The 23,603-nt window shown below is 36.3% G+C and overlaps 4 protein-coding genes across 7 annotated transcripts; 1 reads left to right on the forward strand and 3 right to left on the reverse strand.

Moving 5' to 3' along the window:
- Positions 1-7,270: 7,270 nt before the first annotated feature.
- Muskelin (muskelin 1) lies at positions 7,271-11,754 on the reverse strand. Its single transcript, XM_076311258.1, has 12 exons — positions 11,651-11,754; positions 11,361-11,430; positions 11,039-11,181; positions 10,763-10,967; positions 10,430-10,622; positions 10,117-10,352; positions 9,780-10,057; positions 9,543-9,717; positions 9,266-9,469; positions 8,948-9,139; positions 8,628-8,870; positions 7,271-8,546 (listed from the first exon to the last, which is right to left on the reverse strand). The coding sequence occupies exons 1-12, from the start codon at positions 11,737-11,739 to the stop codon at positions 8,307-8,309; spliced, it is 2,268 nt and encodes a 755-aa protein (XP_076167373.1). The 5' UTR covers positions 11,740-11,754; the 3' UTR covers positions 7,271-8,306.
- Positions 11,755-11,996: 242 nt separating this feature from the next.
- Positions 11,997-16,326, reverse strand: LOC143147541 (ubiquitin-protein ligase E3C). The gene is made up of 5 exons (XM_076312863.1): positions 15,964-16,326; positions 15,404-15,874; positions 14,793-15,328; positions 12,659-14,706; positions 11,997-12,565 (listed from the first exon to the last, which is right to left on the reverse strand). The coding sequence occupies exons 1-5, from the start codon at positions 16,023-16,025 to the stop codon at positions 12,398-12,400; spliced, it is 3,285 nt and encodes a 1,094-aa protein (XP_076168978.1). The 5' UTR covers positions 16,026-16,326; the 3' UTR covers positions 11,997-12,397.
- A 52-nt stretch (positions 16,327-16,378) lies between these two features.
- LOC143147540 (uncharacterized) lies at positions 16,379-23,589 on the forward strand. 3 transcript variants are annotated; one of them, XM_076312860.1, is made up of 5 exons: positions 16,379-17,206; positions 17,669-17,852; positions 17,934-18,127; positions 20,124-20,333; positions 20,423-23,589. In XM_076312860.1, the coding sequence occupies exons 1-5, from the start codon at positions 17,026-17,028 to the stop codon at positions 23,098-23,100; spliced, it is 3,447 nt and encodes a 1,148-aa protein (XP_076168975.1). In that variant the 5' UTR covers positions 16,379-17,025; the 3' UTR covers positions 23,101-23,589. The 3 variants fall into 3 exon arrangements, with proteins under 3 accessions (XP_076168975.1, XP_076168976.1, XP_076168977.1); XM_076312861.1 differs by having other exon boundaries at positions 16,380-16,811; XM_076312862.1 differs by lacking the exons at positions 16,379-17,206; positions 17,669-17,852; positions 17,934-18,127 and adding an exon at positions 18,185-18,280.
- LOC143147546 (carbohydrate sulfotransferase 9) lies at positions 17,480-22,749 on the reverse strand. 2 transcript variants are annotated; one of them, XM_076312874.1, is made up of 5 exons: positions 22,426-22,749; positions 19,523-22,003; positions 19,133-19,452; positions 18,867-19,053; positions 17,480-18,785 (listed from the first exon to the last, which is right to left on the reverse strand). In XM_076312874.1, exons 2-5 carry the CDS (start codon positions 19,625-19,627, stop codon positions 18,273-18,275), a joined length of 1,125 nt encoding a protein of 374 aa, XP_076168989.1. In that variant the 5' UTR covers positions 19,628-22,003; positions 22,426-22,749; the 3' UTR covers positions 17,480-18,272. The 2 variants fall into 2 exon arrangements, with proteins under 2 accessions (XP_076168989.1, XP_076168990.1); XM_076312875.1 differs by having other exon boundaries at positions 19,523-19,954; positions 20,020-22,749.
- Positions 23,590-23,603: the final 14 nt, after the last annotated feature.

A 23,603-nucleotide genomic window follows, 5' to 3' on the forward strand; every position in this document is an offset into this window, starting at 1 on the left:
AGAAACTTATAGAAATTGATTTTGATCGAGATTCGAAGTAAAAACGTGTTCCGTAAAGTTTCAAAGCATAGAGAGTAGTAATTGTCTATTTGGTACATTAATTTAACATTCGTTTAATTCTTATAATTTACGCAATACGCGTAGACATTGTATTTTTTACTCAAAAGCGTCGAAATTCAATTAATTGCTTTTCTAGATAGAAAAATCATCGCGATGAACAGTTGTGAATCGATAATCGATACGTGTAGCCTTGACAATGTCGGTTAGACCTCGACGACAACAATTCCATCGGGAATAAAGAGTATTGCAACAAAATGATATTTTAAGCAATTATTTATACTAGGCCATTGTTAATAATTGTTTAAACTATGGTTCTAATAAACAATCATTACATTCTACGTTCTAAAACTCTACTAATGCAACCTATTTAAACAATACGTCAGCAACCACCTTGTACTTCGAAACTCGATCAAAATTAATTTCTGTAATTTATTTAATCGTTCACAACGCACGAATAAGATGCATATTGTAACATTTATATTCGGAACATGCATATATATTAATAACAATAGCGTAGAGGGACAAACATTTGTAAAAACGGTTCGCCTTCGCAGATTTCGCAATACGTTCAGGTTTATTTACCATAATTCTTAACAACCGTCGTAGGAACATAGTTTAAACAATTATTAAGAATGTCCCAATATAAATAATGTATAGAAGTACCATTTTGTTGAAATAGACTTTGTTCGCAATGGAATTGTTGTCGTCGAGGTCTAACCGACATTGTCAAGGCTACACGTATCGATTATCGATTCACGAGTGTTCATCGCGACGATTTTTCTATCTAAAAAAGCGATTAATTGAATTCTGACGCTTTTAAGTAAAAAATACAACTTCTACGCGTGTTGTGTAAATTATAAGAATTAAACGAATGTTAAATTAATGTACCAAATAGACAATTATTAGTTTCCATGCTTTAGAACTTTATGAAACACGTCTTTACTTCGAATCTCGATCAAAATCAATTTCTATAAGTTTCTTAATCATTTGTTATGCATAAATAAGATGTACATTGTTCGATCGATATTGGGAACATGCGTAAATGTTAATAATAATCACGTGAATGAACAAAAATTCACCGAAACCGTTCGCCTTCACAAATTTCGCCATACCTTGATGTTTATTTATCACAATTATTAACAACTGTTATAGGACCACAGTTTAAACAATTATTAACAATGTCCCAATATGAATAATGACTAGAAGTATCATTTTGTTGAAATATTCTTTGTTCGCAATGGAATTGTTGTCGTCGAGGTCTAACCGACATTGTCAAGGCTACACGTATCGATTATCGATTCACAACTGTTCATCGCGATGATTTTTCTATCTAGAAAAGCAATTAATTGAATTTCGACGCTTTTGAGTAAAAAATACAATGTCTACGCGTATTGCGTAAATTATAAGAATTAAACGAATGTTAAATTAATGTACCAAATAGACAATTACTACTCTCTATGCTTTGAAACTTTACGGAACACGTTTTTACTTCGAATCTCGATCAAAATCAATTTCTATAAGTTTCTTAATCATTTGTAATGCACAAATAAGATGCTCATTGTTCGATCAATATTGGGAACATGCGTAAATGTTAATAACAATCGCGTGGATGAACAAAAATTCACCGAAACCGTTCGCCTTCGCAACTTTCGCCGTATCTTGATGTTTATTTATCATAATTATTAACAACCGTCGTAAAACTATAGTTTAAACATTTATTAACGACGTCCTGGTATAAATAATGGCTCAAATGCCATCAATTTCTTGAAATATTCGATTAGATCGAACAAAAACAATCGAAGTAACGGTAAGCGACCTTGTGGTGGATATATAAGGAGCCGCCGGTTGACAAAAATTTCTTTTTACAGGGAGCCTCCGAGGTGGACGGAAGTCTCGATTTTAGGTATCTGGAAGGGGGGAGGGGCCCTCTTGGTAACCGGTACTGGTCAATGGTAGGGGTGGTCGGTACTGGCGACGACTCTCTCAATTCTTTCTTTTTTCTATTTTTTCTTTGTTCAATTTACTTTATTTGTTCTCTGACTTTAATTTGTACTTGTTTTTCCATGTTTATTTTTTTAATTTCTATTTTCTATCATCCCTTGACTTTAGGTTTCTCTTAATTTGTACTTGTTTCTCCAAGTTTATTTTTTTCATTTCTAGTTTCTATCACCCCTTGACTTTAGGTTTCTCGTAGGTAGGCACAAGAGGACTTTCTCTTCGCATCCACCGTGGGATCTTTAGTTAAGCTTAGACCGAGTTAGTTTTAAGCCCACCGTGTACGAATATCTGTGATCTGCCGAGCAATTATCCAATCTGTAGCTTACTTTTGCTCGCTTCCTCGTTTCTCAGTCCGGTCACCACTGCTTGTTGCGTAAGCAAGTGACCGGCCGTGTAGGTGGTCCGAACGGTCTATCGGCGTTTCTTCCGGTGGTTCCGCTTCGGGAGAGAACATGCTGCGAACACAGGGGCAGGTATTTTTGCCGGTCCCTGCGGAAGCCCTTGTTCCAGAATAAGACCCTCTCTTCGTCAACCTTCGTGAGTCAGGTCCACGCTTCGCGTGGCTCCTGACGCGAAGTTGGGAGAAACGGGGCACTCCACTAGCGGAGTGGACGGCGTCGCGCATTTCCTCCAAAATCGGGCCCATTAAGGGGAAACGGGATAGACCTAGTAGGACCAACTATACGGTACGCGTCGCGTCTTTCCCAATTTTGCCTCGTTTCGTCCACGATGTAATCGCTCGGCAGAATTAAACCAGGAGATCGAAGGAACATTGATTCCTTCTATCTCTGCAGTTAGAATAAGTTAGTTTTAAGGCCACCGTGCACAAATACCTGTGCTCTGCCGAGCAATTATCCAATCTGTAGCTTACTTTTGCTCGCTTCCTCGTTTCTCAGTCCGGTCACCACTGCTTGTTGTACGAGCAAGTGGCCGGCCGTGTAGCTGGACCGAACGGTCGATCGCCGTCTCCTCCGGTGTGTCCGCTTCCTAAGGGGGCATGTTGCGAACGCAGGAGCAGGCATCCTTGCCGGTCCCTGTGAAAGCCTCCGAAATAAGACCCTCTCGTCGTAAAGATGGAGAAACGGGGCACTCCTCTAGGGGAGTGGAGGCGTCGCTCGTTTCCTTGGGAATCGGGCCCACCGAGGAGAAACGGGACCGACCTAGTAGGAACGACTACACGGTTCGCGTCGCGTCTTTCCCAATTTTGCCTCATTTTTCCATAATGTAATTGCTTGGCAGAACTAAACCAGGAGATCGAAGGAACTTCGATTCCTTCGATCTCCTCGGTTTAGTAATTTCGTTTGTATTGCGCGTCGAGGGAGATCGATCGAACTTTGATTCCATCTATCTCCCTCCGGGTCTCCGCTCGCAGCAACCTCCACGCGGTGAGACCTGGTAATCGGTATTGCCCGCAACGAAGGATTGTCTTTCTTTGCGGGTAGTACCGAGCTAATCGGCTGCGAATTTTAAATATTTCTTGTCACGTTACTAATGTTTCCAATCAATAAAAAACACTAGTATAAGTATCTAAATTTGATGCATTTTAATAAATATATTTTTAATAACTTATTTGACTATGGTTTCGTCGAACTAAAAGTCGACCGTCGCATTGAAAAATGTTAAATTTACTCCCTACGCAATATTTACTCGAGGCACTATTTGAAAAAAAGATTTAATAAAATATCATTCTTCATTTTTTTTATTTAAACGCAATTTGTATTATAAAATATCCCCTGTGCCAATACTTTTGTTCGATACTGTACTGCGTGACCCCGGATCGCGTTTCAATTTCAACGAAAGCACTTTACCCACAAATGAAACTTAAGAACGAAAGAAAAACCTTCGTATTCGCCCTTTTTCTCGACTCCTCCAATCTGTCCAAAGTGCCGAACCGACGAACATGTAGTTCGTCCATTAATTGCAGAGTAACGAGAGAAATTCAATATGGCGCCCAAGAGTTCGGGCTCCTTTCTCTCATTTCAGTGCTGGAAAATTGCTTAACCTCTACACGGACGAATATATTTTAATCTCATTGAGCAAAGATTTACACCGATATTGACCTACAGCATCCACCATGCTTGTGACAATGTTTTTATCATTGTACAATTTATTTACGAATATTTATTCTCGATTTTCGTGCTTAATTGCATTGCAACGATATTTAAACTACCTTGAAAACTGTACGTAAATTTCTCCTGTACGTATATGTACCAACATCCCTAAAGAGGTTAAGACAGATTCTATACTCGATTAAAGAAACAAGCATGCATGTACCTCGTTTAGTCTAAATGTATGTTTGGGAAATTCTTTAATTGTGATTTTTTCGGGTAATGAATTTCCTTCCACTTTTTCCATCTTGAACAAATGTCTTGGAAGACCTCGGTCGAGCATTCAAATTTATGAATCGATAAAACTGAACACTGCCGCTGCCGATTATTATTACGAATATTGTATGGATAAATAAAAAATAATCGAAGACACGTTCATCGTGTACCTATCGTTATTGGCGTGAGAAATTTATTTAAAATGATACATATTACAATATACGCGATCAAAATGGCATTAAAAAAATAGAGAAAAATATCAAAAATTACAATTGCGAAATAAATTGTTGCGCGCGAATTATTGTTACGACAAATCCATCTTTTTCGTTTCACAAGATGGAACGTAAATCGTAATAGAACCTAACCGGAGCCGATACATAAGAATTCTCGTCCTTCTCGGTTTTACTATGGATTACGTTTCACTTTGTACATATATGTACGTATGTATGTATATGGCACACACCCTTGTTGGATCTGACATTTGAAACCAAGCAAGTCAAAATGATGAGAAGAATTAAAGTAAATGCATTCGATCGATGTTAACGAAACGATTATATTTGAACATAAAAATTTATGCAATTACCTTCAAATGTTACAATGACAAAAATTGCTGGTAGATAAAGAAAAATGATTTGCTCGGAAAACGACTAAAGATCCGGAATTAGACTATCAGATTGTGCCAATACGTTTAATAAGTAGAAGTAAAAAGAATATGCAATATAATCACGAGTCCCAGAATAGCTATATTAATATATAAATAACAACAGGAGAAAAAAAAGGAGCTCGTTTTGATTTTATTCGAGCAACACGGCGACGTTGGGTAAGTTAATTATTTATTAACGACTTTTCGATCGTTCTTGCGATAAAAGTATTATATCTGAATTTTTAAGTTAATTAAATCTAAAGAGAACCTTACTTCCACGTGGTCAGAACGTCGTTGTTAGTACATAATTAATTTACGTTCACTATGTTGCTCGACAAAACCCACCAAGAGACTTTATCATTAAATCTTGTACATAAAAATAACAAAACAAATTTTCCAATCGTTAATATCGTCTAATTTCACATTAATCGTCACGTTGGACAAATTGAATTTAGCACTCTAATTATTTGCGGTCGAATATTGTTCGTTACTTGTTACGCTTTATCTTTGAAAAATTCTCTAGAGGTGAAAAAACAAACAAAGACAATATTCGTTCAACCCCAAGGGCAACCGTTTACGCAAATCCGTAAATAAACAAAGTAGACTGTGGACAACTACCGTCATATTGTATTTCTCATGTTTAATACTTTTCTGTTGAAAAAGCATTTTCATAAAGCATTCTTGGACCTATGTTTATGTAACGGAATCTTCTTATTCTTAGGACGTATTGGCGCAGTTTCATTCTATACACCGACAAACAATTACAAAACAGTTCCATAGAAGCGATTGGATTGTACAAATAGAATGGAAGTATACAGCGTTGCGACTTATACCGTATCATAATTTTAAATCGATATAAATCGCACGTTCGCCGTTTCATCGATTGATACTCGACGGTGGTCTCGTAATCGTACGTTAGTTGACTAGAACTCCGAACATCGCGTCTTTACAAAAGTCTATCGCACGTTCTCGACGATTTTGGTGATAAAGTGATGAGTTAAAATCCTGAGATAATTCTGATATTTAGTATTTTCATATATATATATGTATGTATGTATGTATGTATGTATGTGCATGCATATGTATTTTTGTATATGTGTATGCATATGTGTGCATGTATGTATGTACATATGTATGTATGCATCTATGTGTGTATGTATGTACATAACATCGTGGAAGTAGTGTTTCTCGCTGGCTATACATGTACGTAACGTAACACCTCTTATTCGCAATTTTCCTCTTTGTGTGTACGTGTGTGTGTGAAACAGTTTTCGAACACGGTTGATAATCATCGAAGACGCTTGTCCTATACACCTTAATCGCGCTTAACTATCCGATTAACAAACAATAAGTATAACAGCCTTTCTTCCAAAAAAATGTTCGATGCCATCCTCGTTGGGAAATCTGAGACAGATCAGAGCGTTAAAACAACGCCTTTGGCTGGCACGATCCGTTTACAAAAAGTTTCGCATCTTTCTTTTTCGTCAGTTTTATTTCTAACGCCACTTGGTTTGTTTTCTTTTTTCCGTTTTTTTTTTTTTACAAAGTTTCGCTATCTTATCCTACGACCGAATTGTACAATCGTTTCGTTCTTCAGCGTGTAAATAGTTATATACAAAGACACACTCGAATCACCTCTCCATACGTAACGTATGGTCTCGCAATAAATTTCGCAATAATTACATTCTCACCGTTCTCGTGTTTCCGTAACGGAACTAAGAGTAACTGCTTACAACAAGATATATCGATAAAGCGACGTTTATATACAAGATGTTCCGCGATGCACGATAACGCGCGCATGCGTGTCATCGGATAACGCTTACAGTACAAAGGAGTTAACAATAATGATGGCTTTAGCTATTACTTCCTACAATCATAGAATATATACAAGATGGTAAAAACAAAGCTCGCGCAACGAGACGCTTTCTATACAAATTGCTATCGTATAAGCAAAAGTGTTACTATATTTTAGCGTTTTTTTTTCCATGGCAATGTATGGTTAGGTAGTGATGTATGACTAACGTAACCTTTAAAGTATGTATATCGCAAAAAAATATGTATAAGCGAATACATATCTTTTTTATGCACGTATGCCTATGTGTTTGTATGTATACATACATATATACATACATACATACATACATATATATATATATATATATATATATATATATATATATATATATATACACATATATACATATGTATATACACATATATACACATATATATTGTGTGTAGCGAGTTAGAGCGAGGAAAACTAAAAGTAATTTCGCGTCACTGCCATGGATATTTACGATCGCAGGATTTCTCTTACTAAATTTCTAACGTTTATCACGAGGCATTTATGGTAAACTTACAACGTGAATATGAATGGTTAATGCCAGTTCTAACTACTCGGTATGATGTACAGACGATGCTCGCGCAACTGTAAAGTTTATAAAATATTTTAAATAGTGAGCGAAGCCAGCAAAATAGAAGAATATACGATTTCTAATACATCCCGTATCTGTTACATTTGTCCTTTCTCATTCTTACTTCTACGTTCGACGAGTTTTCGTTTCATGAAAGTCTATGGAGCCTTCTTTCAATATACACGTATCGAACGAAGATCTTTTAAAAAATAGTCTCTTTGTAATTGTTTTTTTACTTTTATCATTTTTTACCATTCAAGATCAGTAACAGCAATTTATATTTGTATTCTCAGACAATAAAATACGATATTACTCGCAGAAAAATATTAATACGTATCGGTATGGTAACTCGACTTATTGGTAATAAAAAAAAAAAAAAAATTAATTTCAACGATACAACAGCACTGAGTACGCGCAAGTATAGTCCATTTCGAGCACATTGTATGAAATAAAATTTACGAATCGATTCAACGACTCTAAACAGAACGAGAAAGCAGCTAGAACGATCCAATGTAAGCGAAAACTCAACCAAAAACGTAAATGTACGTATTTAACTATTAACTTGTTACTTAAACGTATCACAATGAAGTATATATTAGTATCATCTTTTTTGTAAGCTACGTTTATGCGAATGAAATCAAATTTAATATATGTATATATTTATATTTATATGTATATGTTTGCGTGTGTAAATCTTCTTTCTTTTTAAAACGATACAAACAAGTACACTATATAAAAATAACGTTTTCCTTTTAAAGATAAAATCACGTTTCAATATCATAGTAAATATCTTTGCAAGAAAACAAAAGGAATCTCTTTGCTTTATATTTTCAGGCATTACTCTATCGGATTTTAGTTACTGTTGGATCATAACGGTAAAAGATCGATCAAGTTAGCACGCGGTTGCGTTAACGATTCCGAAAAGAATTCTGTCAACTTATCGTACAATTCGGTTCTTAAAGTGTGAATATCGCGCGTGGTTGAATAGTACAACGACGTACCCATGTTAACTAAATTTCCTATCACGCTGCCCGAACTGTTCGAATTTGTGGCTTCTCCTAATAAGGAGTTTTGTTCTCTGAATAGAATAGACGTTAACAATTGAAACTGTAACGAAGAAATGCATAAAGTTCAAAATGCAAAATCAATAAAATGTAGTCACCCGTTACTGATAAAAGATGTTAATACCTCTTTTGTCTGTTCCACATCGTTATGATCGATAATCTCCGATACTTTCGTCTGTAAATATTCGAGCGCTTCGACACTGTTGTTCAAAGCTAGTTCTTCAAACTTGTGCTTTCTAATAAGTAGTTTGCATCTTTTTAGAATTTGTTCGTGGGAGGGCCTGCATAATTTTAGTTGCCAGAAATCATCGAGCCGTATGTTTCGAAGCCAGAACCTTCCAGGGTTTCCACCAAACAAGAAATGAACCTAACGAATAATAATAGTAAAGGGCTATTATAAGCTACAACGAGAGAAAAGTTTCTCGTATATGATATGCAACGAACCTTCTTCGCGTGATCGTAAACTAATTGATGCGCGAATCGTGGACAGGGCTCGTAATCTTGCATTTTGTTCCAGTATTTCTCACCAATATTCTCGTTTCGATAAATGCAAGACCACTTATTGTTCTTAATATTGTAAACCCAGAAAGAATTTTGTACATTGTACTTTCGCTTTTCTTTGTCTTTACTTAAACCCTGAGCAAAAAATAATTAAAAGGAATTCAAATATCGTTTCATCCAATGTTGATTTTTAATAATAATGATAACAACTATTACTCGCATCGTTATTATTTTCAATAATAAGAATTTCACAATACAAACCGATAAAACGTAAATTTCTCCCAATTCAGGATCAATCGTCGCTCTTTGCGTAAAACCGACTGCGGGAAAGTGATTCGAATCTTTCGAACTAAGATCGTTAAGGCTTATGTGCTCAATGTGATTTGTATCAATTTCGTATGTGAAAAAATCGTTAAGATATTCTTTGCCCCTTTGACCCGCGAAAATATACAGTTTCCTCAATCCCTGCGAAAAGGTGAAACTTTCAAATTATATTATACTTAAAGAGTATCATCGAAATAACTTCTCAAATATATACCGGATGGAACAGCATAGAATGTCCGGCTCTGGACTTAATAGTTGATATATTAGGAGAGCATGGTCTCGCAATATCGCAGGCAAGTCTATTCCATGTACCCGTCGGTACATGGTAGGAATACAGTCCAGAAAATATTGGTTCGGTCGGAACTGGTACCATGCCGTACTCATCGGTACTGTAGATTAGATGAACCTTTTAACATGCTAATTGCTACATTCATTGTGTCGTTGAACTTACTTCGGAGAAACAAGTACTCGACCGCCAAAAATGTAAATGGTTCGCTTTTCAACGTCCATAGACATCTGATGATCGAAAATTAATTGCGGTCCTCCTACAGCTCCTGTGTCTTCTGATATTTGTGTCCAATTGTTCGATTCGATATCGTAAACGAAAAAATCGCTCTTCAAATTTTCCGGTGTTCTATACTCTGTATCTAAGTATCTGCCAAGGGTAAAAAGTTGTCTACGTTCTGGATCAAGGCACATTTTATGACAAGATCTTGCACTTGGACCACCCTACAATTAGGCATTTAAATTCTCTATCCAACGACATTTACTCTTCTTTGATTACCTACCACCGATTCGGTATTTTTACATATGATGGTCCACTTATTAGAAGCTACATTGTATGTCCACAAATCTGAGAGGTCTTGATTTCCATCCCATCCGCCGAAAAGGTAAACAAGTTCCGCGGATGGATCGAGTACCATTTGATGACCTCCTCTCATTCCAGGCTTAGGGTCAACGGTTGACAATTTAGTCCAAACTGCTCTGTAGGTCTGAGCATTGATATAATCGTTTGAAAGACCCACTGCAATGTAAATTGTATTACTTTCCAAAATTACGTCCATTTATTTTTTCCGCGAAAATAGAAAATGGGGGACTCACTCATTACAGCATTACTTATAAAGCGTTCAGCTTGCAGATGATCACCCTTTGTAACTAATAAATCGTATAATCCTGTCATTCTTGGATCTTCCAATGGAATCCCGGTAACTCTCTGCAAAGTTTCTACAATCTCTGGTTGCTCGAGTCTCCTGAAGTGTTTCATGCACAGTCTTATTACTTCCTTTTGACGATACTAGAATGTAAAAATAATTATGTTCACAAAAAATAAATGCACATTACTCTGTGATTACACGATATAAAAACTCAGTGTGTAATTAATTTTTCAGTCCACGCATATTTGACGGAAAACCAAATATATATTGCTTTATTTACCACATTGAACCATTCGATACTAGGCTTGACAATTTTAGGATCGTCGATACCAGTTAATCGTACATGCCAAATAGAAAAATTAAAACTGGGACCCCAAGATTGTAATGGATGAATCTTTATGTATCTAATCGAAAAATAATTCCCATCGTTTCCTAGTATATGTTTTAAATCAAATGTCTCTGGTATAGAATCATTTTTCAGTCCGCTAAAAGGATATAAATATTTGTCAATTACATATGTTCAATCGTCTCTTTAACCGTTAAGTTTTGAACCTACCTTACTAAGAGCTCCATCATATTTTCTGGTTCTAGGCCACCATACACTTTAAACTTTTTTATGTTACACACATGTGTTTTCTCGTATTTTCCAAATGTAATTGTTTTTACAACTGACGGATATTGCAATTTTAATATAAGAAACTGAAAAACCAAGATATCTGTCACATGTATTTATACTTTTATACATTATATCGACAACATTGATATTAAATTTATTCACTAAATTAAATAAAGATTCACGCCTTGAGCGGTTTATAAGCTTGTTAAAAACCTTTTCGATTTTGTAAACGTATATCGTGTTATTTTTTAACAATGTTTACCTGTGGATGATTGTCAATATCAGAAGACCAGCGTGACGTCTGATCCGATGGCTTATCTACAAGGATATTTCTAAAAGAAAAACGAACAACATTAATATAAAGTTTCTTACGAAATCCGGCGTGATCGAGACAGTTATTTATTTTATAATTTCACGTATATAACGTGTTCATTTTTCATCGTAACCGTTACTTTAGGTTAGAGAATCGTCATCGGCTAACAACCATTTTCTAGCCTGTAATTACGAACTTATAGTCGTAAGTAAATTGTTCGTGTAGCGGGAGATGCTTACTCTGGCACGTAAGACGAAGAAAAGCTGGAGTACTTGTAAATTTTAAACTCCAAAACTTTTGGAAAATCGCTATTCTCGTTGGACGCCATGTTACACAAATGACATAAGCTTTAGCACTAACTGTGTGTGCCATTTTCATAGATATGTATCTATAGATGAGCGCCATGTGAAAACATGACCCGGTGAACGGTAGTAGTGTATGATAATACACTTGAAGTTAATCGTTTATGCCGAAAACTCTACGAGCTTACATATATATATATATATATATATATATATATATACATTATATGATATTTATTCGTTTATAATTGTAATAATAAAAGATGAAACATTATCATAACGTTCAAATGTTGTATTTGCAATAGACGTGTGTTAACACTTGAGGATTCCGTTTTATTTACACACCGTTTTAAAGAATTCATAAATACATATATTCTATTCTTTCATGTACACTCAAAGTAGATGTAGTGTCAACACCTGTGACAGATACAAAACATAAAAATATACACAATTTACAGTTGTAGACCAAGGGCAAAAAAGTTACAACAAAAAATATAGTTTGTGTAAACTATAGTAAACACCGAATCGTATCGCTTATTGATTAATAAAATATAACAGCTTTTGCATCCACATTTCTTATTCTCGAACACGCACTTAATCTTGATTATGCTTACAATGTTATATACAGTCAGGTATCACCGATTTAACTAAAAAGATTCACTTAAGAGTCAGAGAAAATCGGGCTTAACTCAGTTCGAAGCCTGCACTAGCTTGTATCGCGTATAAAAGTTTCTCGCGTAAAGTTTTCTCGTCCGGAAACTCTGGAAGTTTCAGTAGATTCATACAGGTACTGGAAGTTGGCAAGTGATCTACACTACCAGCTTGTTGAATGCAAAAAGGTGGATCGAGTTCCTGAAAAATTAAAAGCATATATTATTAAATAGTTTGCCAGATGATAGGAAACAGAAGGGAAGCAGTAAATGTTATTGCTTCGTACGTACGTACCTTGAATCCAAGTAACGGTGGTCGACTGCAACTCGTAACAAACTTGAGTAGCTGCCTTTTTTGCTGATCGTTAAACTCATTAACGACTTTCCAGAAAGCGGCGATTGTTGGATGATCGGGAGCATAACCTCCGGTGTAGTTTGTATGTAATTTCAAGTCATTTACGTCGACGGGAATCTGTGCACCCGATATCAAAATTTGCAGCTCTTTGTTACTGAACATTTGAAGCCAATCCAAGGGCACCACATTACCAATACCTTGCTTGAACGCATAACATTGTGCTCTAATCTGTTTGTTCAGCTTGTAGTCAGCCATCAAATGGATATACTCGATACGATTATGATTTGTGACAGGAATATTGGCACCGCTTGATTTCAATTCATTGACTCGTCGTTCACCTAGCTCATCCGACAATATGGTAAAGTCCAGGCCAAGATCAGCAACGTCGCCTTTGTAACTTTTCAGATACAAGAGGTTCCTGTACATAATCGGATCTAAGGAGGCTAAATGATGAACGTCAACATCCGATTGGCGACCAACGATTTTCGATAGAAAAAATTCCGCGAACGGAAGCTCGACCAATAAATTCTCGTACAAAGCTTTTCCAAGAATTCTACCGATAAAATAATAATGTTTTAGGAAATCATCGACCAATAATTGTACCGTAGGATTTGGATACAACATATTGTCCCTTGTAAGCTTGAAGAAGCCTCTGTTAGGGTCGAAGCTCGTTTTTAGCAGTTCTGATAAAAATTCTCTAAACAGACCACCACCGTCTATACCAGCTTCTTCTAACCCAGCCGAATTAACAAACTGCACGCGCATTTTTAGTCGTAATTCTGATTCTTTTTCCGGCGATAACTTTTGGAACGCGTCTTCGTACAGGTAGTTCCTTCTTACCGATATCTTTATTAATGGTCCTTGCAAGAAGTTTGTTACATCGCCTTGTTGTTCCGTTTTGTCTCGATAAATTAACGACTGAAATACCACCACTCGATCGCTGAACGGCACAACGAATGGTAACTCGCGAAGGAGCGTCAATGTTCGAACTTCCTTCGAGGACAGAGGTGGTCCTTTCTCCAGCTCTTTTCGCGGAAACACTCGAAACCCTTGAAATGGAATGTATCCCCTAAGTCTACATCTGCGAAACGTGAAATCTTGAGGTTTATCTATGGGTATCACGATGTTCGAAGCGATCCAATGCCCTTCCGGACAAAATTGTTGTCTTAAATCTCGTGTATGCAACTGACGTAACAAACCAACTGTTACTTTGAACAAATGCGTCCACATTTGTGTATCCTGTTGATTCTGAATGGAACACGCTGGACCAAGAACAGCGGTTTTGTAATTGTCTCGTACAGTTGGTCGACTATCGGGAAATGCAAGTTCGACTAAGCCCAAGCAGACACCTTTCAAGTGACTCGAGAGCTGTATCAATTCTGAAATTGTGAACGGCATCGCCTGTTGCCCGTTTGGATCCAACGGCTGCTCAGTTGTATCGATAAAAAATTCTGTATCATGTAACGTTGGAATAAGTAAACTAAATAATGAACAAAATACGGCTAATAACGGAACTATTTTTTTCGTGTCTTCACTCGAGAGACTAAGTCCCCGCGATATAATCTGAAGTAGAGGTGTCGCTCCACCAAATAACGACACTTGATACACCGACAGTAGAGCGGTCCATAAATTCTTTAAAAATACTGGCTTGAAAGCGAGCATGTATAATAATTTATACTTATGAATGGCTAATTTGTTGGTGATCAGCAAGTGATGACAGAGTTGGCACAACGGTTGCAATACGGCGGGATCTTTGCTTCGATCCACCGCTAAGAGTATTTCCTGAACACGTTGCTGTTCATTCAGCATTTCTAGGCACTGATGTAAAATATCAGCTTCTTCTTTATCGACCATACTTGAATTCGATTCCGTATCCGAATCATCTGCTTGCTCTGTGATCTCTTCAGTAGTCAACGGAATTATCGTCGAACTCGTAGATGCAAGAACTTGTAAATAGTTAATAAGAGCATCTTTATATTTACATGTAGCTGTAATTCAAAAAAAGTAATTACTCCAATTACCTTTTTACTTTTCATAACTACAATAGTATCGCATTTGTTTTTTATATACTTACAGAATCGATTTGATTCTAAAGATAAAATGGAATAAAGCAAACTTATTGTAGGCTCTATTTCCATTCTATTAATGCAATCGATTAATTGAATGTATGGAAATTCTTTAAATTCAGACAATGAGGGAATGATAAACATTCGAATGGGATTAGACATTCTTGGGCATAGTATACTTCCACAAAGCTCCTGTAAAACGAGCATAGAAAAATCATCTTTCTGGTCTAGGAAAGAAATTAAGTCTAGTGGTCGCTTTATCATATCCACTAAACATTTTGAAATTGGAGTTGCTGGGATAGAAGTTGGTTCCAACAAAGGTGGGACTTTCTTGTCTATCAATTTTCTTAATTGATCAAAGTACTTGTGCTTTATCAAATATATAAATATGGTTTCTAGATGTTTATAACTACTTCCTCGTAAAATCTTTTCTGTATCTTCTCTGTTAGTAAATGTTTCTAAAGCTCTCAATGGTATAGCCAATGAATAAGCTCCGTCCATTAAGACTTCCGAATTATGTTGCATACACATACGAAGCATCCACCTATAAAATTATTTTTTTAATATTACGAGACAATATACACAAAAATTATATTATGTTCTTTCTATTAAAACTTACCTTAGTCTCCACAACCATTCAGGACAATTTACACATTTTTGTTTAATTTCTTGCTCGTGCTTTAAAAAATGTTGAAACGTCCAAACAAGTCTACCGGTATCCAGTGTATAGTCATAAAAGAATAATAATTTTCGAAAATATAGTACTAAATCTTCTAAATTCACATTTCTACGACCAGTTATTTGTTGTTCTTCATCAAATTCTTTTCTCACAACCATTCTTATATGCTTCCTAATGATGAAGCTACGTATAAACGCTTGAATTTTTAATGCAGCATTGTGTCGTCTACGTTGTTGTTCTCGTTTTAAACGTTCTAACTGTGCATGCTGCAAGAGAATTGACTTTTCTGCTCGATCATCCCTTTTACTTGCACCAGCTAAATTTTGTTGAGGTTTACGTCTATAATCTCCTTCAAAGTTGTACATGTTGTATCTATGTCTTTTCAATAGTATAACACCCCTATTCATATCTCTAAAAGAAAATACCAAAAACAATTAATATTGTCATGTTTTTGATTAATTTAAAGTATTTAAAAACGGATGATGTTTTAGAGAACTTACCGTACGAGGGGGCTTATGATGGCAACTTCAGCTGACAATTCACTAGCCTTATTAATATGCATTAAACACAAATATTTTGCAAGAGAATGTCATTTCGTAAAAACCCCGATACTTTGCGAATATTTCACTGCTTATCCCTACATCCTTGGGAATATTTAATGCGATTCGAAAATTAATGGCATCACTGATATCACTCAAAATTTGAATTTACTTCTACGTAGAATCAAATTTCGTTCCCATCGACAAGGTTAACATGAAATGAAAATTATTACTTTCGTTAATTTACGTTTCGGTACGATGCAGCACAAAACAACTGGCCGTTGGCACTAGAACGTACGTATACGTCCAGTCATCAAATGCATGATCAAATGCTCGCCATATTTTATTTTATAGTCGTATTGAGAACATGGACACGATGCGCCTGCGTGCAATGTGTCTAAGTGTGCGTTGATGCCCGTACCGCGTGTGTGGATAACTTTTTCTTTTTGTTTTTTAGAGAATATTAATGTATATTTGCATCAATGTCAAGTGAATCAAAATACAGTTTCTTTTACATTCTTTTCTTAATTATCTTGTGGGCAAATTTTACGTACGAACAGATGATGATTTTCAAACAAATATTTACAGATATTAAAGGAGGTTTGCTTACAAACCGTACACAATTGAATTCACGAGAAATAAACAATTGAGAATGATAAATATTCAGGAGTGCAATGTTCGTTGAGTCAAATTTATATTTTATTCATTATGCAGGCATAATGAAATAGACCTGCAAAACGTTTTTGATTGGGGCGTATCTCATTTGAAATTGAAGTTTCCAATATGGGATTGGCTGTAATTGATGTTTGGTCAGTGGTATAATTGTGTCTTTTTTTATGATCTACACGGCGATTTAGTTCTCAAAAGAAAGTGATTTTTGTCTTTGGTTTGAGTATGTCGTGTTGAGTAGGAAAATGGATGTATCGAATTTACATTGAGAAACGCTATAAATAAAAAATATGGAAAGTTCGCGGGTGATTTTGGAACGCGTTCTTTCGTCTATTGTGTAAAATTAAATTAAGAATGGCCGGGAAGATGGCGGCGGCAGAGTTAAAACATGATAATGTTTCGTGCTACGAAACTGTGAAAAGAAATGTATCGACAGTAATATCGCACAGGGAAATAGAATGTTATCGGTTCAGATTGTTAGACTTAATCTACTACTTGACTTCTGTCAGTTTTTTTTTCGTCGATATAGCAACAGGTGAACAAGGAATAAAAGTGTACTATATATTTTTTGTAATGTGTTGAAAAATTTTTTTTCTTTTAATATAAAGTAATAAAAATTGGTCGATAAATCTATATATTTGTAGCATATTCAGGGTATAAAGTGAAACGCAAATGTTCTTACAATTTTGTATAAATTATTTACACTTATGTGCGTTTACTGTAATATAGTAACAATTGTGACAATATAATATTTGTAACACAATTTCATACAATTTTTGTGATTTTTATGTACGTTTAACATAATATGAGACAAATATAGGCTGTAATTAAACAATGCGCCTTAAAATGAGATAATTTAATTTAACTTGAGCCTTTTAATTTCTATATAAGTTATCATAAATTGTAAGATGAGGCCGTGTTCTCTAAAATCCATAAAAATTTAGTAGGTCCACCTGTGGAATACATGAAAATTATTATAAAATGTCTTTTTTTGTAGATAGTATTGTATTTATGGAATACTTTTTACAAGGCCAGTTTATTTGGGGATGCTTTGCTTTGAGTTTTACAATTCTACCTGCTGGTGTTATTCAAATGTTTAGTTTAAGATGGTATCACAGCGATGGTTCTATTAAAGCTATACACTGGTTATTACACTTTTTGTTTTTAGGAATATTACACAGGTATTATTTAAAAATTTTTTCTATTAGCTTACAATTAGTTCTTGCTTTTTTTTTTTTGAGGGAAAATAATTTTATTTCTAGGTATTTAATATTACTTTATGCTACAATATATTCGTTAAGAAGCAAACGATTTGTGAAGGATAAAAATTGGGTATATAGACAAGAAAGCGATATATGCATGTTGCATTTGTTTGAATCATTTATGGGAGCTGCTCCACAATTAATATTGCAGCTATATGTCATGGCAGTATTACGTCGTACACCATTGTGGACAAGTAAGAACAATTAAACTAGTTATTTCAGTTAAGAAATACAGAAGTTATTAACTTCATAGTAGAGATCATTATTGCTGAAGTTCAGGATTAAATGCAACTATTTATCACATTTACGTTATATCGCTAAGAAGAACATCTTAAAATGTTATACAGGTAAATAAGAAAACAGTTTAAAATCAGTTTCATAAACCTTATTAATTTCGTCGAGCAATGATCTAGGAACATTTTGCATATATTCTTTAACCAAAGCAGTAGTTGTAACACCACGTGGATTTATATTTTTCAAATCACTTTTTTCGTATAGATAGTCGCTTAAACTTAGTTCTTGTATTAGGAACTGTTGATCTCTATCGAACGTATCGAATTTCAAAATGTAGTTGTACTTAATTAAGCAAGGTTCGCACGTATCAACAAATGGTGCCCAATGTTCGTCAAAGTATTTTTCTTCTACTATGAAACGGAGAAATTCTGTAAACGTGGGTTCTAATTTGGTTTCATTCGGTTGCCTATATCGATGATATTTGTGTGCAATGTGTCGTCCAAATCTTTTATAGTAATAATCTCTCCCTTCGATGTGTTCCAATTTATCTCTATATGCAGATACAAGACGTTCAAATGGATGACGAACAATCAGGAATTTTTTTGTTTTATTCAACTTCTGTAACAGAGAAAGTATCTTATTTTATGGTATCCTTTTAATTTTTCCATTACATTCTGAACTGGTTTTAGTATTTCGTACTTGGTATGCTCTCTTGATGTCTCGGTCACGTGGAAATGCTTTCCTAACAATAGTATTAATTTGTAAAATGTCTCTATGAATTAACTCCATAGCTGTCTCTGTTAATACTCCTCCAAGCGTTGCAAAATGCTTCATCCAAGTAGAACTCGCTGCTTTGTATATAGGACACCATGATATTCCATGTGTTCTATGCGATAAAAACATAAGTTCTTTTAATACACTATTTTTGAAACACTATGAATTAAAATAAATTATTCTATACTTACGTGTCGATAACCATGTTGGAGAGTACATTGCCCAAGTTCGAATCTGTTTTGCCTATAATTTCACAATATTGTTCCAGTTCAATTTTCCTAGTATTTAATCGAATTCTTATGTTTTTCATTTCTTCCACTGATAAATTAATTAAAGCAGATTTATTGCTAACTGGAGTATTATGTTTGTAATTTTCATTATGGATATAATTTACAGTTTTTAAATGTTTACTTATGTGCGAACATGAATTGTATAGCAAATTTAATAAGAATATGAGTGAAATAAATACTACAGTAAGTATTGTAATTAGTTTCACTAATGTAAGTTGCCTCTATAAAGAAATAATATGCTATTAGAATTTAACACATTTTACCTTATGAATTAAATGTGAAAGTACTTACATGTAATCCTGAGAACATGTTATGAAAAACGTGTAAACACTTTACTTTTAGTAAGTACGAACGTATTACCGTTTGACTTTCCAATTCTGTCACTTTTGTAGACATTTTATATATTGCTTCTCTATCTATATGTAAAATCTTCTACAATAATGATGCTTTTATTACCGAGGGAATGTAATTTGTAGAATTTAAGAGAAAACTGGAGTTAAGAGGCTGCATATTTTTACTTCCTTTGACCCGCCCCCACAGATAACAGAGGCAGGAACAAAGATATCATGGGCCGTGTTTTGTCTTCCTACAAAGACTGTCACTCTTTAAGTTTAAAAGTCAGTTGTATAGCTACTGGTTAGATGTTCTATCTGGAAAGCTTACAGCACTGTAATTTTAAAAATAATGATTCTCTTCTCTGAGTAGGGTGGGTGTTTTGAAGTGCTAAAAATAAAATGACTTTCAACTGCTGCTCTCTCTGACCATAAAATTTGTAGAAATATAAATACCTAAGTTCTGTATATCTCGCAGAAATATACACAAGAAACTGAATATATGCAACTATCCGATAATGAAATGTATTTAATTTATACTTAAATGGATAATCAAACAGGTTTATCCGCTGTAGTGTCCTTTTGTTCGTTGAGCTGGGCTATAGGTACATATACGAAAGCGATGCACAAAATAAATCCTGGTCATAACGAAGCAACATGGGTAGTATTGACTCTTCAGGGTGTCTGGCGAGCCGGAATGCTAATATCCAGAATAGCAGTTTTGGTTTTAACGGCAATCTGTTTACGGGAGTGGTTTTTATTGTTTCTCGGTAAGTGTATCCAGTGAGCTACCACAGAAACTGCTCAAAATAGATTTATGTGTTCTACACTGGTGTCCATTCCTCTCTAAATGTTACAGGACTCCATTGGCTATTTATGACTGTATGGGTAATTCTTCAAAACACAGACTTCTGTCCCACCATATGGGAGGAGCGTATTTATAACTGTATCATAGGATTAATTTATTGCTTCGACTTTTTTAATTTGCGTGTAGGCAAATCTCGGTACAGAGTACTTATCTTTTATACTATCATCGTGACAGAGAACATAGTGTTTTTAGTTGTTTACGTATTGTGTTTTAAAGATGCGATTAAGACTGAGGAAATAGCGATAGTGACGAGCTTGATAGCCGGAGGGATGATGATCGGTATGTCGTGTATGTTATTTTATTACGGCAAGTTTCATCCTTCGAAGATCGGCGGAGGTACGCCAACAGACGCTGACAAGAAGTCTGAGATGGCCACCGATATAGCCGTCACTCCCAGATCTTTCAAGCAGTATTATCCCAATTCTTTGTGTTCCGTCGACCATTCTCAGGGGACTACTTCCGAGGAAGTCACGACGGACAAACAGTCTTTATTGACGAACATCGTGCAGAATTCCGAATGCACGGAGAACGGTATTATCAATCAAAGCTGTAAAATCGAGAACGAACCAAATACTGCCGTTTGCGTTGTGTCGGAGTGTGAGTCGGCGCACAGCAACTTCTCAAAAGACGAGGGCATCGCGTCGAGCGCGTTACCGAAAAATTCGTTTCCCGCGTCGGACGGCGCACGGGAATTCGAAATTCAAAACGACTGCAACGATGCCACCGAGAAAGCTATTCACCGTCAAAAACGCAGAGGAATTTGTCTACCGACCACGCACGGCCTGAACATAGATAAGGACGTTTCGACTAAGGCATCGTCCGGTTCTTCTTGCCTTCCGTCGCAAAAAAGACGCGGTATATGTTTCTCAACGAGGCTTATCCTGGAAATGGAAAACGAGGCGGACGAAACGGTTGCGACTGACCAGAAATCGATGCCGGACGCGGGCGCAGGACGCGACGAATTGAGGGAGCGTTCTCTTGCGGAGGTGTGCGACGATTTGAACGGTATCACGATATTAAGGGATCGACTGAAAACGCCGACGATTTTCAACGATGCTCGCGAGGAGAGCTCGGAAACCGAGAAACTGACGAAAGAGTTGCAACAGAGGGACGAAACGATGAGTTGCGTTACATCGATACACGACTACGAAAACGTTTGTCCACTGGGTGTAGCTAGACCGCCTTGGTGCATCCGTAGTTGGAAAGGATACACGGACATTGAAACTTACATCCATGACGACAGCGTTGTCCGTGACAGACGTCGGGATACTTTAACCAGTACCACCACTGGAACAACCTATAGCTCGGAGTTCTCCGACACAACGTGCGCTAGTTCGGTACTAAGGGGGATTGTGAAGCAAGACGATTACCTTGACACGCTCGCGTACGATCTAATAGACCCTCGCGAGTTAAGGGCGCTGTACAGCGAGGACGCGTCCTTGTCGTCCGCGAAAAGAACGTCCGACGTGGACGAGCAGAATGCTACCCTTTACATCGCGAAGCCAGTGGTAATTGACGACAAAGGCGGTATGTTTGCGCTCGACACCATCATGGAGGAACACGACGAGGTTCCTGCGGAGGAAAAATTCGAGTACACTCGACCTGATTGTGATTCGGTAAGCACTCTGGTGAGCACAATCGATCAAATCAGAATGTACACGGCCGATAATTCACCGAGGCACGTGTTTCACAGGACAGGCACGCAGTGCGAGGATTTCGAACCGAAGACCCTGATCAAGAGAGCACAGCTTACGAGAGCGTTGTTCAAAAACGATCTCAAGGATCCTACCATGCGCAACAGGAATTACATCAATCGATTGGACGAATCCGAGTCGATCGTTCGCGGGAAACGCGAGATAGACGCAATTCGAGACTTGGTGAAATATTGCGCGATAGAATCGATAAAAAAAACACCTCTGATAGACGCGATACTCTCAGATTCTCCGATCTTGGGAAACAAAGCAAAGCTACAAAAGCAACTCTCCGTCGCTTACGGGAAAGACGAGTCCGATCCGAAGGAGAATGATTTGTACGTCGAGATGAGTCCGTTGGTACCTATTGAAAACGCGAAGGTTGTACATAATAATTTATCCGTGTCTCCTAACGTAACGGTGGACGCGGAATCTGCCGATAACAGCCACGGAGATATTACGTCAAACATATCGACGAATTCGAACACTGGCGATACGGGAACGATCGAACCGCCACCTTGCGACAAACGCAGGAAAGCAATGAATTATCCCAAACGAAAATTTTCGCTGTTAAAGGAAAAGTTTGAATCAAAGTCGCAGCTGGTTTACGTTGTTACGCCGAACAATGCTATTAAAATAGAACAGACGGTCGTGCCTCCAGAGCTAGACACATCGAGGAAGAACGTTTCGGTTATACTGAAAAAAACTACGGATATTTCAACGAGACACGATAAAGAAAATTTAGCACCCGTCGCGTCATTGAATGCCAGTCATGCGAAGAATACTCCGAACGATAGATCTCACGCGAATCGAGAGAAAACTGACTCGATTTACGAAAACGATAAGTCTTTGTGCAATACCGATTTAAATTTGAAAGAAAGAAGACACATATTCTTGGAGCAAGTTTTATCGCCACCGAAACTCTTGACTTGGAACAAGAGAAAATCTTTCGGCGGATCCAATATGAAAAAATCCTAGAGAACTTGGTAAGAGAAGGACTCCGAGAATCGAAAGAGATTACAATAGTGATTTAATTCTATTAATTCGTTCCTTAAGTTAGAGCTTTTTACGAGAGTGATATTTAGGTTTATTTTATGGAATTAATGTCTTTCTCTATGTCGTGTCGATTATTGCCCCAGTCGATGAGAAACGAGGGAAAGTAAGACGAATGTATATTTATTGTCGAAACTGATTCTAACACGGAACTACAACATACCGAGCAAATGATGTAGGCGATATAGTTATTTTTATAAAGTTAAAAAAAATCGTGAGGAGTATTATTTTCATATATAAGATTAAGCAAAAAGGTTCTATTATTTACTGTATCCATTTTATTAAGTATGTAAATCAATTACATCGTTGCCAAGTACGATATTACATTATACAATATTATAGATCTGTAATAATTATACATATGAAAATTATTTTTATATACAACAATGTTATGTATAATAAAAGACTTTTTTTACATAATTATATAT

Source organism: Ptiloglossa arizonensis, chromosome 5, assembly GCF_051014685.1.
Source record: "Ptiloglossa arizonensis isolate GNS036 chromosome 5, iyPtiAriz1_principal, whole genome shotgun sequence".
Classification (NCBI taxonomy): domain Eukaryota; kingdom Metazoa; phylum Arthropoda; class Insecta; order Hymenoptera; family Colletidae; genus Ptiloglossa; species Ptiloglossa arizonensis.